Source organism: Dryobates pubescens, chromosome 13 (assembly GCF_014839835.1).
Source record: "Dryobates pubescens isolate bDryPub1 chromosome 13, bDryPub1.pri, whole genome shotgun sequence".
Taxonomy (NCBI): domain Eukaryota; kingdom Metazoa; phylum Chordata; class Aves; order Piciformes; family Picidae; genus Dryobates; species Dryobates pubescens.
In genome coordinates, this window is record NC_071624.1 from 29,637,325 (window position 1) to 29,651,547 (window position 14,223).

The 14,223-nt window shown below is 50.0% G+C and overlaps 1 protein-coding gene across 1 annotated transcript; it reads left to right on the plus strand.

Annotated features, from left to right (window-relative positions):
• The first annotated feature begins 764 nt into the window (after window positions 1–764).
• On the plus strand, window positions 765–5,665 carry RFLNB (refilin B). The gene is made up of 3 exons (XM_054166942.1): window positions 765–1,045; window positions 2,624–2,733; window positions 3,999–5,665. The coding sequence occupies exons 1-3, from the start codon at window positions 842–844 to the stop codon at window positions 4,327–4,329; spliced, it is 645 nt and encodes a 214-aa protein (XP_054022917.1). The 5' UTR covers window positions 765–841; the 3' UTR covers window positions 4,330–5,665.
• Window positions 5,666–14,223: the final 8,558 nt, after the last annotated feature.

Sequence of the window (14,223 nt, forward strand, 5' to 3'; positions counted from 1 at the left end):
ACACGAGAGCTGCTGCTTTGCAGCCTAAACAAGGGCTGTGTTTCTGCTGTGAGCTGCCCTCACAGAAAGCTGGAGCAGCTGCTCCTGAGCAATGGGACAGGGTGGGTGGATCACAAAGGAACAGTGTCCTGTTCCCTCTCCAGTCCCCACTCTTATCCCAGTCCTGCCTGGGCAGCTGGGCAATAACTGTGCTGCTCCATCCCTGTGCCAGTGTTAACCACCACGGTTTGTCCCAGGCCCCAACTGCCCCTTGCCTGCCAGGAGTACCCAGGCAGACAGCAGGGTCAAGCCTGGTCTCAGCAAAAACACTTAACCAGTCTGACTGTGGTGTATGGACACTCCAAAATTCCCAGTTGCTTTTCTGTTCTCTCCGTCCCAGGCAGCTGTGATGCCCTGTACAAGGGGGCCTGAGGAGTCTTGCTGACAAGGAAATTAGCGAATTAGAGGTGAGGACAACCCGTCAGGATCTGGCAGCCAGCAGTCACTCTTTCGGCTGAGCCCCAGCGAGTGGCAGCAGGTTGGATGGCGGCTGGGCTTGGGATAGGACCGTCCGGAGGTTGGACCGGGGCCTCTCGGGAGCAGTTTTGGGCTCTGCCATGCGGCCGGGAGCGGCTGGCGCAGGAGCGAGGGCGCGGGACGGAGATGGGCCGCCAGGATGATGCTGGGGTCACTGGTGGGATGCGGACGGGGCACCAGGCGGGGGACGGCGAGCGGAGCAGCCCCGCCCCGTGCGCTGGTCCCGCCCCCCCGGTGGCGGCCCGGCACCTCCCGCCGCCGCCCGGGCGCAGGGAGCGGAGCAGCGGGTCCGGACTCGGGGTAGGGCGGCTCGGACGGCTGCGCCATGGTGGGTCGGCTCAGCTTGCGGGAGGTGCCCGACCTCCCGGACATGAGGAAACGGGGCGACTCGGGGCTCGACAGCCCTGACTCCGGGCTACCCCCCAGCCCCGGGCCCGCCCCCTCGCCCTGGCTCCTCTCCTCTGGCGGCCCCGACCGCGCCGCGACCAACGGGCTGCCGGAGCCCGACCCGCCCGCGCCCGCCGCCGCGGTGAGTACCGGCCCCGGCCGCCCCCGCTCCTCCTCTGTGCAGAGCCCTTGTCCCGAAGCTCGGTGGAGCCGGAGGGACTCTATACCCGGGGCTGGCAGCCCGGAGCGGGACCAGCAGCCCCGGATCCCGGGCTCGGTCCCGCTGCGGCAGGTGTTGGGCCCCGCGCCCCGGTGGCTGCCTGCGGCCCGGGGAAGCCGCTGCAGTGATGCAGCACCTGGGGCTGGCTGGGCTGGTGGCTTCTTGCACTTCCCGCCCCGGCAGCCGGCCGCCCTCCGGGCCCCGCAGCATCTTTTGGGGAAAGGAGGGTGGAAAACCAGCCCGGGAGTACTGTGGGGGCTGGCACCGGGGTGACCGTGAGACAGGTTGGAAACAACTGACCTCCGTTCCCCTTCCACCGACATCTGCTGCTGCTGTCGTCGAATCCCTTAACCAGGGCACCGGGGTGTCTGCAACCAGGGCCGGGCTGGGTCAGGGGAGCCGGTGGTGCTTCTAGAAAGCCTCTGGCTTGACATACAAGGAACCTCTGGGTTTCTGGTCTTGCTGATGGAAAGGAAGCTCCTGTCTCTTCTGGCCCACGTAGGGGTTGGGACGGAGTCACAGCATGTCTTTGAAAATCCCTGTGGAAAATGGGGCTCTGGTTATTCCAGAGAGTGACCCAGAGCAGGATCTTTGTGTTAAATTATGTTTTCAGTTCATAACAGCATATTTTCATAAAACTATTTTTGAATGTTGAGGCTGTTGGCACAAATGCTTTGAGAACCACAGACCCCGATTGTATAGGCTGCTGCCATGAAGTTGGCAAAGGCTGTAGGAGAACCATGTAGGAGAACCACATAGGAGATGCTTGCAGCCCCCTCACCCCAAGATAGTAAAGCACATGTGCAGAGGCCTCAAAAACACAAGTGGGTTGGTTCCCTTCAGGGGTCTTTTGGTTTCCTTCCTTTTCTTCCTTCTTTCCTTCCCAGTTGCCCAGCTGGTGTCAGCTCTTGACATTGCCCATCCAGGAGAGGAGTGTAGGAACACTCCATGAATTTGCCTACAATCGGAACGAGTTAGTTTTTCCCACCAGGTTGTGTGTGAATTAGGCTGTTGGATTTAACAACTTCAAGTAGTATCCAGGGTGTAGCTGTGAAACAAGGAGGTTGCTCATGTTGAGATGCCCCACAGTAGTTTCCTGCTGTGACTTGCTCATGGGCATATCTGATCAGCAAGGAGAGCACTCCCATCCCCTCATATAATGTTAGCTGTAACTTGAACATGAGCTCATGTAGCAAACAGACCATAGTTCACACTGCTGCACCACAGGGCTGTATTTCCCTCTTTGCCTAGTGGCTGCTCTGAGGCAAGCTCCTGAAGTTAGGAGTTCCCCTTCAAATGCACCTTGCTGCATCTTTGCTGTAGGCCAGTGCCAGATCCAAGCTGCAGGCTGCACCTGTAGGCATGTCCTGGAGGAGCAGAGCCTCTTGCACGTAAACATGAACTTCAGCAACTCTGTACCAAGGACTCAATAGATGTGTTTTCTTGAGATTATACCAAACTGTAGGATTAAAAGGGATTGTTTTTGCTTTTCTGTTGCAGAACTCCGTGTTTTCCCCCAGCCCTGTTCTCTCCAGCTGCTCTCCAAGATTGTGTCCTTTATCCTTTGGCGAAGGAGTTGAGTTTGACCCTTTACCAGCCAAGGAAATAAGGTAAATACTGTGTTACAGCCATTTTGTTTTGAAGGAGTTAGTATATCAAGGAGTAGTTAGGCCTTATCAGTGCTTGTGAGTCAAGTTAATTTATTTGCAGAGCTATTGTTCCATGCAGCTGTACATTCCTGGACCTGGACATTTGTACGGGCTGAAGGAGTGTTCAGCCTCTTTTAATCCTATATGGACTTTCTCCAGGAAGACTTTCTTATATTTTATTCCCCTGCTTTTACTTCACTGCCCTGCTCCCATCAGCCTTTCAGCTGATTAACCAGAAGGTAATCATGAGGGAGGCTCTTCACAGCAGCCATCTCTCTAGGACTGTTTTATTAGGGGAAAGGAATTTTGCTCTTGTAACCTCATGGTTTTATTGTAGGCATATTCTATCTTACCAGCTGGCTGTGTGAACTAAAAGAAAAGTTAGTAGTTGAAGAGTGCATAATTGTTTGGGTTTTTTTAATGCACTGCATCAGTTCACAGCTTGTGAATTATTCCTTTGAACCTCATGATTTGCAGTAATGAGAAGGCGGCTCCTGGTTGATTACTGTGCAAGCAAGGGAGACTGATACCGTTGAACAGAAGCCCGATGCAGGGGAGGGTAGAAAGAGTTGCTGTGTGGTGTGGGGAGGAAATCTCCAGAACTGAAGGCAGTTAGCACTGTGGAAAAGCCAGCAGAGAGTTGTTGCAGTGTGAAGGAGATGAAAACTTCATTTTGCAATCCAGGCACAGGGGATTTCTTGCCATCAGAACTTGATTTGTAAGTTCTAGCATTTTCCTGCTAGGTGACTCTTCAGAAGCTTGCCTTCAGAGAGTGCCCCATGTTAGGAGTGATGGCAGAGAGCTGTTGTGTGACTCTTGGCAGAGGAGAGCTGAGAAGATAACGTTTGTGTCCACAGCCTTGGTGCTCTGAGGAATTAGGATGCCAATGTTCAAAGCCTAAATGTGACTCTAGATCTCTGGGTTTAGATGGTGGAATTTGAAGGAGATTCATAGGGCTAAGGCTTTAAACAGTGGACATGAGGACTGAGTAGATGTTTGGTAGAGCTGGCAGCTGGACAAAACGGTGACAGTACTGGGTGTGCTGCTAACGCAAGGCTTTCTCCTCTTCCCAAAAGTGAGTAAGACACCAGCAGATAGTTTTTGTGCGATGTGGCTGTTCCTGTGTTGAGGTGCAAGGATGAGCAGGTACTTCGGTACTCTGCTTTCCAGAACATGCAGCCTGCTGTTCCAGAGCAGAGCTCAGGCAGGTCTCTCTTGTATTTCAGGTACACATCCTCGGTTAGATACGACTCAGAGAGGCACTTCATCGATGACGTCTATATGCCAGTGGGCTTCAGCGTCTCCTCCTGCAGCCAGACAGTCGTCTGCGTCCCGAACTGCACGTGGCGCAGTTACAAAGCAGAGGTTCACCTCCAGCCCCGCAACAAGCCCCAGCGGTTCACCAGCACCACCATCGTCTACCCCAAGCACGCCAAGACTGTGTACACCACCAGGCTGGATTACAACTGTCGTAAGACCACACGGCGGTTCCTCTCCAGCATAGAGCTGGACACATCGGAGTACCTTGGGAACAGCTCTGTCCTGGATGGGTGCTGACTGACAGTCACCTCTTTCTTGCTCTGATTCATCCCAGTCCCATCTCATGTACTGTGCTAACTCTCCACTCCCTGAAGCGGGTGTACACCCTCACTCTCTGGTCAGGCTAAGGGAATCTTACCTGTCACCACCTCTTTCTCAGCTCTTAATTCCTGCTTTAAGTATCAGAATGGCCTGAATGTAGTTTTCTGTGGGAACATAACTTAGTAAGGAACTTGTTTCTTCACCTTTTAAAGTCCTGAGTACCCTCCCCTTCCCCACAGTGCTGTAGTCAGATGAAAATAACTGGAAGTATTCTCCCAGAGAAAAAAATTGACAGGTAAAAAAGAATGTGGGGTGGTGCCTGGCAGGTGGCAATCCATCTGATGCTTTGTGATGATTTGCAAAAATAGGGGTGGTTTGCTGTCTTGCAGTGAACCGACTTCACCAGATTAATTGGTTACAGATAGCCAGAGCTGTTCTCCATTTCAGTTTAGATCAGGAGACTGCTTTCTCTAGAAGAACCATCTCCTGGAAGCAGCAAACTGCTGGAGTTCTGTATTTAACAGATGCAGAAATGCAGCTTTCATGTCCAGTTTGAAGGTGTGAGTTGGAAAGAGGAGCAGGTTTGCCGCTCCAGACACTGGCACCTGTGTGTGTGTAGTAAGGCTTGTAAAGAAGAATGTCAGGCCAGAAGTTGTCCCTGTATTGCTGGAAAGTTAGGTGCATGGTGGTGGAAAACCACCAGTATCCAGTTTTTCCTGACACTATACCATCTGCAGTAGGGGAGTTGTAACTAGGAACACCTCAGAAAGTGCCCTGTGTGTACAGGGACCTGGAGCGGAGGAGGAGATGCTGGGACTGGGTGTGAGACACTGGTGTGGTGAAGAGTAGATGGTAGCAAGGGACGTTCTGGTTCCATAGCAAAATCCACAGCTGTAGCTTCTCATTGCACAGGTACTTTCTGGACTTTGGTATTCAGGATATCACTGGGGTGGTGTAGCATTTATCTGTCTGTAGGCTGCTGAATAACCTCTCCAGTCCCAAGTGCATGACGAGTTTGGGGACCAAAGGGAATAACTTCAGATATTATGGAAGTCCATCTGGATGTTACATGCATTAGTTTATCATGTGCTTTGATGAAGATAACATGTAAAGGTTTCTTCCTTGAGCCAGATGGGGTTTTTTTATATTGACAGGGAGCAGTGTAGTGTGGAGAGCATCTGCTTAGGGAGCGTGGCTTGCCTTGGCAGCTAGTGTGGTGTAGCAGCTCAGAAACACTTGGTAGACTTGACTTAGCTGGACACAGCTTTTCCATGTATTGCAAAACTCCTCTGAGGTGTAGGTTGCCCTTTGATGCAACCCTGGACTTTGCTAGTGCATAACCCAAAGGGTAAATTTTGTCAGTGGCAAGTTAGAAACTCAGGAGGCTGTTCTTGAGCTGTCCTTAAAGTGTGCTTGTGCAAGTGTGATGATGAAGAGTGTGAAAGTGTACTACATGCGTGTGAATAGAAATGGTTTGGGAGACTGAAAATGCAGCAGGAGGGAAGGTTTGGGTTTGTGTAGTTTGGGGTTTTTGTTGTTTTGGATTTTTACTTATTTATTAGCTCAGAACAGAACATCCTTAATTTTGGCACTTGCCTCAGAAAACCAGATCCTAAAACAATGCTAAAAAAAACCCCAACAAACAACAGAATCCTAAACCAGGGTGACAGGATGCCAGAGTCAGGCAGGCATTGCTTCAGACTTGGTCAGAGCAGTTGGTCTTCTCCTTAAACATGTTTGGTTTCAGACTACAGTACTTAGATGTGCCTTAAATACATGTTGCAATTCTCCCCTGAACGTTACCCCAAGATCTGTTTGTTGTGTAACAGACACAGAGAAGGCTCAACTCTGCCCCTAAGTGTGGGGTTTCAAACGGACAGAACTCTTGTTTGGGAAAGCTGTTGCATCATTGCTGGCTTCACAGTTTCATGTACCTTGCTCCTGAAACATCTGGTGCTGGCCACTGTTGGACACAGGACGCTGGAAGAACACGGACCCAGGATTGCTCTGACAATGCTCTTCCACTGCATTCATTTGCAGGAGATCTAAGAGAAGATTGTTTTAAGTAGTAATCATTAATTGTTAGTTAGACATGAAATGCCCCTTACACTACGGTTTTAGGATAAAACACCTGATTTTTGTAAAGCAAACTTAATTATGTATCTCTGAAATATTTTAATTGGTAGAGACACCTTTTAAATTATTTATATTCCAACATTTGCAAAGCTCAGACTTGGCTCTGTGCAAGTGTTCTGATGTCTGTGACGTTTCCCACCTTCCCCTTTTGAATTTTCAATTTGTCTTTTACTTTATTGGTAATAAATGATCTGAAAACCATCATCTAGGGAAGTCTCTTTATTTTTTTAGTGCCAAGTTTTTCCGTGTTTGTTATGGGAATTAGGTATGAATAAACACACAAGATGTCCTGCCAGCCCCAGCAACCCTCTTTGTTTCTCTTGCATCGTGTTGCTGTTGTTTGCAAGTTCTAGAAGGTGGGTTTTGTATAAAACTGTGTTTTGAAAACCCAATACTGAACGTTGTGGGGCTATCAGCACCTTGAAGACAGCTGAAAGTCCTTCTCAGGGTGTGAGTTGTTCATCTGGTGTGGTTTTATGTTTAAAAAGTTTCTTGCATGGATTTCAGCATCTTCTACAAGTAAAGAACTTGCTCTCTTCAAATGTAACAGGTATTTAAACAGAATTTCTTTCCAATGTTGGTTAAAAATGCTCAAATGCTGCCTGAGTAACTACAGCAGAAAACAGGACCAAGAGTGTGTTATGCATTAAACTTTACAAAAACAAAAGAGATGGCTACAAACGTTTTGAGGGGAATGTGGTAGTGTTTTTTGGATCCTTAAATCTGTTCTTCAAACCTTTCTGAACTTGCCTGTGTGTTGATTTTTGTTGCTGTCTCTGGCAGAGTAGAAATGGGTGCAATTGAGCATCAGTTAATTAATTCTTAAGGGGACTTTTTGCTTACTTTTATCGTTCATCTGGTTATCTGCTTGCGAAAGCTCCAGATTTGCATGTAATGACATTATTGGAACCTAGGGAGCTCAGAAGCTGTTCTGAAGCAAGCTGCTGCTCCTGCAAAAGCCTGTGTGGGCTTCCGAGTCTCATGCAGTGTTTGAAGTCTCAAAGAGGAGAAAAGTCTCCTTTATAAACATCCAGTGCTGCACAAAAGACAGTCCATTTGGAGAGCTGTTAAGGAGAAAATTCAAAAATCAGAGCAGTATCTTTTCAGGAGCGCCTCAGGAAAAGCTTTCTCCTTTCAGATGTGTCAGCTAACTTCCACATTCTTTCTCTGGTGTGCCCTGGGCTGTTTTCCTTTAATATTATAGTAACACTCTATGTGAAGGATGTTCCTGTCCTGTGAGAAGGTGAAGTAGGGGAGCACAAGGCAGCCTGCTGCGTGATGTGGGTTTTAATTCACACTGGCCAACTGGGCTTCTAGCTAACTACATACCATGACAAGGATAGCCCCTTGTTACAGAGTGCTCCCTTTTCCTTGTTACATATGCTGTGCTCCCCCAGAGTGTCAAATCTGATGCAATGAAGTTTTATAACAAAATACCTAACAATTGGATCACAATCCACGAGACCAAATCCTGTTTTTCACAGCACATACTGTTTGAAGTACTGGGTAAGTTTTCTGCTTGCAAAGCATTTTAGCCTCCAAACCAGGTATCTGATTATTCAGCTGAAATTCACAATCAATTTCCCCCCATCTCTGCTTGCAGGTTTCAGGAGCAGCAATTCACCTGCAAATCTCAGGTGTGATGCAGTGAGTATTGTTTTGAAATAAGCTACTAGCAACAATGAGGGGTGGTCCAGGGCAAAGGGGCAGTAAGGAAAAGGAGCACTGCTGAATCAGTCTGAACTGCACCCATATGTTAATGAGCAGGTGGATTTGTTTTTAAAATGTGTCCAGTTCTCCACACAGGTATACAACTGAGTAATGAGTACTAAGTTACAGAAGCAGAGAGGTTTTGAGTGGCACCACTGGTTGCAGCTCAAAGACCGTGCTAGCTCGTTCAGCATTCAGGACCAGTTCACACTTGCTCTGCTGGAAAATAACTGCAGCAATCTCCTTTCCATACTCTGTGATCACTGCTTGTGCAGGGTGCCCTGCCATGAAGCAATGGGCAGTGCCTGGCAGTTGGGCAAGTGTTGCTGGATGTACAATTCATACCGTTTCCTTCTGTTCACCTTGTAGACACGCAGCCTCTCCTCCTCTGCCACAGGGTCTTCAAGAATCCCATCCCATCGAAGGCTTTTGTTAAGCTGAGCAGAAAGACCCTGATCTGTTTGCGTAGAGTCCAGAATGGTAGAAGTTGAGGCTACAACCTTCTTTATTTCTGCATCTTTCTGACTCTTTCCTGCCTTAGTTTGGGCTGAGTCAGGATTCCTCCCAGGGCTTAGGATTTCAGGCAGGGGAGGGGAGCGAGCCTGCTGCTTTCTGGCTTTGTGGTGTTTCTCTGTTAAAATGACAAATGGTGTTAGCAAAAAAGGTGCACTGCCTCTGAGGCTTCCCTGCTTAGTTATTAAAGAGGATGACGAGACAAGTGCTTGTTGTGCCTTTATGTGCCTATTAATAGGAAAACAAATCAATAAGAAAATTTAAACATTTTAAATTTCCCCCCCCCCAAAATGTTATTATTTCTTTTAATGTGGGAAATTTTTATCTGATTTGCTACCATAATGATTCTCACACCTGTAAAATTTTGTCCTGCCTTTAACTCAGCTGGCGAACAGGTCCTCGCAGTCCACTTGGAACAGAAGGGGTTTTCTCATCCCCCCTCTCCTCCCCTCTGTGGCCTGTGCTAAATGTGCATCTCAGTTTTTAAAGATCCCTCTTCCCATTGCTTTCAGGATGGTTTTCAGTAGGTTGTTGTAACTTCTCACCTTCCCAGCAGCTGGTGCATGATAGGGGTGTGATGCACCCACACAGTGCCCTTAGGTGTGGCCCAAGTGTCTATAAGGCTGTTTTGAAGGTGAGTGCCATTATCTGACTCAATTCTTTCCTTGGTGCTATGTCACCATAGGACTTGTTTTTCAAGGCTCAGGATGGTGTTGGAGCAGTGGCATGGGGCACTGGGTATGTTTCAAGCCATCCAGTGGTTGCTTCTACCATTGTAAGTACACAGTGTTTGCCTTGGCAGGTTTGCGGCAGCGATGGAACCAAGCTGCCAGGCTTTCCCATATTTATATTGCAGCCAGCACCCCCCATAGCACAGAGGCTTTACCCACTTGGCCTGTTTGGTTGCAGCAGACATTTCACACTTATGGACAACCTGTGCTACAGTGACCATGGTTAAGATCACCCCTCGATCTTGAGCCCATCTGTATGTCACATCCCTTCCTTGGTGGCCTGAGGTAATTTGGACACACTGAGCTAGAAATAATTCACCCTTATGTTGCTGGCCACCTGAGCCACTTGAACCTTAGCAGCTTGGTCCACCTGCTGGTTGTTGTGGTGTTCTTCGGTGGGTACACGGGCATCCACATGACATATGTTGACCACTAAGTTCTCTGTTCAAGCAATATCTTGCCACAATTCAGCTGCCCAGATGGGTTTAGCTCGGTGCTGCCAGTTGGTTTCCTTCCATTGCTGTTGCCACCATCCATGGGTCTGTATGGAGATGGAGCATTGGCCATTTTTCTCACCAATGTCTAAAGCCAGATGGAAACATCCAGGCACCCTTTACACTAAGGTACTGGAAGTGCATGGCTATTGCTTGACATGTAAGATTGCTTTGAAATTGCCCTCCCCTTTCTGTAGCTGTAACAGCAACTCAGCCCCAGGATAGGAAGCCAGATCAGTGCTGTGATTCATGCTGGTAGAACAGTGAGTATTTAGACAACTATACTGTAGCTCACTGAAAGCAAGCCACTAAATATTTACAGCATCCCAAATCTTAGGCAGTTTATGAAACTTCCTACCTCTTGACAGATGTCTTGTGCCTCCTACTGCTTATGCTGTGTAGTTGCACATACTCAGCCTTTGGGTTTTATGTATAGATTTGTAGCTATATGTATCAACAGGCTGTCAGTTGAAAGGATTTGAAGCGCCAGAGATGATTTCCTAGGGAAGGTTGTATGTTGGTGGTGGTTTGTTTTGTTGTGGGTTTTTTTGTTGGGTTGTGGGGTTTTTTCCCCTCTCCACAGCCATTTTTCTGCTGGATGGAGAGAGTGCCAAGTGCCACATTCTCTGGCCAGTATGGATAGGTGAATCCATGCTGCCCTGGCTGCACATCCTTCATGTCTGTGTGGTGTCCCTTGCACAGATGTGCAGTGCTGAGCAGGGGTCACATACCAGTGTGATGCACATGTGGTTTCACCTGGTGACCCTTTCCCTCCTCACACCTGCCCAGACCCTACCTGGGATGTTATGGGGATGGCTCTCAGGAGCATGGTGGCCTTCGCCCATGCTTGCCACCATGGCCAGCCCAGCTCACCTGCCCTTGTGGTCACGGTGGCAGTGGCACTCCTGCGTGGTGGCTGCTGCTGCTTCTTTCTCCGTGGTGGCTTCTTGCCAGGGACGTGTGGTGGAGGAGAGCCTGGGCTGCCCCTTGTCCCTCGCTGCCTGCGGGGTCCTGTCAGAGGCCTGGCATGGCCCCCCCTGGCCACCTGTGAGCCTGGCAGGCAGCAAGAGAAGGATGAGCAGCAGCCCTGGCCCAGCCTTCTTCCTTCTCTGCCATCCCCCTCCCTCTCCTCTCAGATTTTACCCTTCCATCTCCTCTTCCACTACGCCTTGCCTCTGCATCTCTCATCAGTTCTTTCTTCAGTGACTTCTTCCTCCATGTCTCCTTGGCTCTTCCCTCAGCGCCTTTCCCGCCCTCGCCCCCTCAGCGCCTTTCCCGCCCTCGCCCCCTCAGCGCCTTTCCCCCCTCGCCCCCTCAGCGCCTTTCCCCCCCTCGCCCCCTCAGCGCCTTTCCCCCCCTCGCCCCCTCAGCGCCTTTCCCCCCTCGCCCCCTCAGCGCCCTTCCCGCCCTCGCCCCCTCAGCGCCTTTCCCCCCCCGCCCCCTCAGCGCCTTTCCCCCCCTCGCCCCCTCATCTCCTTTCCCCCCCTCGCCCCCTCATCTCCTTTCCCCCCCTCGCCCCCTCAGCGCCTTTCCCCCCCCTCGCCCCCTCAGCGCCTTTCCCGCCCTCGCCCCCTCAGCGCCTTTCCCCCCCTCGCCCCCTCAGCGCCTTTCCCCCCCTCGCCCCCTCAGCTCTTCCCCTCAGAGCCTTCCTCCTCCATCTCCCCTCAGTTCTTCCCCCCAGTGCCCCTTACCATCTGCCTTCCACCTTACCTTCCCCTTTCACCTCTCCTCCCTTCAGCACTTTCTCCTCCATCTCCCTTCCCTTTCCTCTCCGCTCCCCCCGGCACCCACCCCTCAGCGAGGTGTGCAGGGCAGCCATGGTGCAGAGGCAAGCCTGGGCTTGCCTGCTTGGCCAGGGGCTCAGTGCCATTGCTCTGTGTGAACGACCCAGTCCAGCATGGGTTTCCTTCCCAGTGCCCCTCTGCGTGTGAAGGTGCTGGGGCTTGCCTAAGGTAATGTTGCTACAATTGGCTTGTCCTGACTTGTCCGAGGTAGTACAGCCCTGGCAGCAGGTGAAGTGTTGCAGAGCTGTGGGGTTTGCAGCAGCGATGCTGCAGAAGGAGAACTCAAACTCAAATCTGTGGCATGGAGACCAACTATTGGGGTCCTTCTCACCCCTTCATAGTACCTCAGCTCTGTGAATGGAGGCACTGGGGGAAACAGCCCTGTCCCTTCCCTTCCCTCTGCCTTTTCCCACACTGGACCAGGGAAGGTACATGTGAAACAACTGAGGTGGCAATAACTCTTCTCAGTGTTCTGAGGCCAGTGCAATCTTCAGATCTCCTCCCCTTGCTGCAGAGTCGTGGTAGTGAGGAAGATCAGTGTGTGTCCTTTGGAGCTGAGCCTGGACAAAAAGCATTCATGGGAGCTCCAGCAACAGTTGCTGAAGTGATGCTCTGCTTATTTGCCATCCTCTCCCTGGAAATAACGTGAGGTTTAATCCTCGTTTGGTTGCTTTCTCCCCCTCTCTGCCTGCCTCCTTCCTTCTCTGCTTCTGATCTATTTAGATGTGAAATTTGGCAGATGCTGGTGGTTGTATTCAGACAGGTTGTGATGAAATCAGGCTCCCAGGAGGCTGCTCCCACGGTGGATCCCTGAGCTGCAGGCAGCACTTCTCTGACTGCCGCTAATGGTCTGATTTCAAAGTGTCAACAGCAGGAGTTTCGCAGTGATGGTTATTGCTAACGCTGCACAGCAGCCTGCAGGTCCCCAAAGCCTGCATGTGCATGAAAGGGGTGGTGACACAGGGCAAAAAGACAAGGAGAACAGCAACAGCAGTGACAGGATGTAAATAATTCATCCAGACTGGAAAGTGGGTATAATATTTTTGGAGACCAGCTGAGGGAAGGAGGTTACTTGTAGCTAGTGGTGGTGGTTGTTAATTTTGTTATGGATAAAATCTGACTCGCCTGCCAAAATTAGAGGCTCATAGTGGTAGCTGGCCTGAGCTACATACAAAGAACATGATTTTCAGTCAGCTCCATCCAGGACCAACGTTCACCTGGTTAGCCTGCCCCTTCTGCTGCTGCAGTTGGTTGGGAGGATGCTGTGTTGTGTAGTACTGCCTGGTAGCAAATAATTTTACTCTGAAGGGCCATCATCCCCTGGCACCTCCTTCATCCTCTTATTGCTTTTTGTCACTTTTCTCTTTGTCCCCTTTCCCTTTTTAGATTGAGAGCCTCAAACTGTGCTGTGTCCAATGCTACCAGACTGCAGTCTCAGTGGGTGTTCTACCTGCAATTCACAATACAAATGTTAAGAACAAACTTTCCACAACCCTCGGAAGAATGCCTCTATAGGCAAGATATTTTTGTTCAAATTATGGCCAGAATCACTTTCTATTGAGGAGTGATAATTAGAGGGACAAATGCAAACTGAATCACTGAGGACCAAACACTAGAGGATTGCAATCAGAGTAACAGCTTGAGGAAAATTCCTGGCTGTCTTGCTGTGAATTGTTAACGTGGCTAGACTGAGCTGGAGCAGTCAGGATGATGGGAAGGGAGTGCCAAACATCTCTGGCTCTGGCAATTCCTTGCCTGTTGTTCTGAGGAAATGGTCTTTCAGAGATAAGCAGCCAGCTGGTTTGGCCTTTGGTTACTCCGTATGTTTAAATTTGCTCATATGATTATTCTTTGTGCACTAAAATACTAATTGCCCCCTTCAGATTCTTGTGTCAGATGCTGAAGAGACAGATGATGAGAATTCTTCTGTGAAGGAGCCTGTGATCTAACCAGGAATGTCTGTGGGAAGCAGAGCAGCAGGGTAACACCTTGGCTGTGATTGCCCAGCAGATACATCTCAAAATGGGAGCCCAGAACCCTGCTTACCAGTCCGGTGTCTAAAGTGGGAATCGCTTCCTGCAGCACTCCAGGGCTGTTATAGCTAGGACTGTTCTGTTTACAATACAGCTGCTTGTAGGCATGTGCAGTTCTTCTGTAAGACTCCCTCATGCCCACAAGGTTAAGATGCCTCTGAAAAGAGTGGTCTTTGTTTTCCACTTTCTGAGAAAGATGCCTGTCCCAGGGTGACAGGACCAGGGGGTCACTCTCCAGCCTGCAGTTACCTGCTGGAAGGAAGCAGGGTTGGCTTGGGGCATCTGTGGTGCCACTGCCAGCGGCGCTGACAGGCCTGCAGGAGAAGGTTGCTCCTCGTTACAGCCCTGTCATGTGTGTATTTAAAATCTCTGGCAGCTGTTATCTGGTGAATAATTCAGTGGAACTCATCATCGATAAAAGAGAGCTTGTGAAGGGTTCTTGGGGTGGAATTGGAAGTGCCTGCTTTCT

Excerpts from the sequence above, each read along its gene's own strand:
- RFLNB (XM_054166942.1), top strand. The coding sequence starts at position 842 with ATGGTGGGTCGGCTCAGCTTGCGGGAGGTGCCCGACCTCCCGGACATG. Across the intron at positions 1,046-2,623 it reads CGCCCGCGCCCGCCGCCGCG|AACTCCGTGTTTTCCCCCAG; the intron begins GTGAGTACCGGC and ends TTTCTGTTGCAG. Across the intron at positions 2,734-3,998 it reads TTACCAGCCAAGGAAATAAG|GTACACATCCTCGGTTAGAT; the intron begins GTAAATACTGTG and ends CTTGTATTTCAG.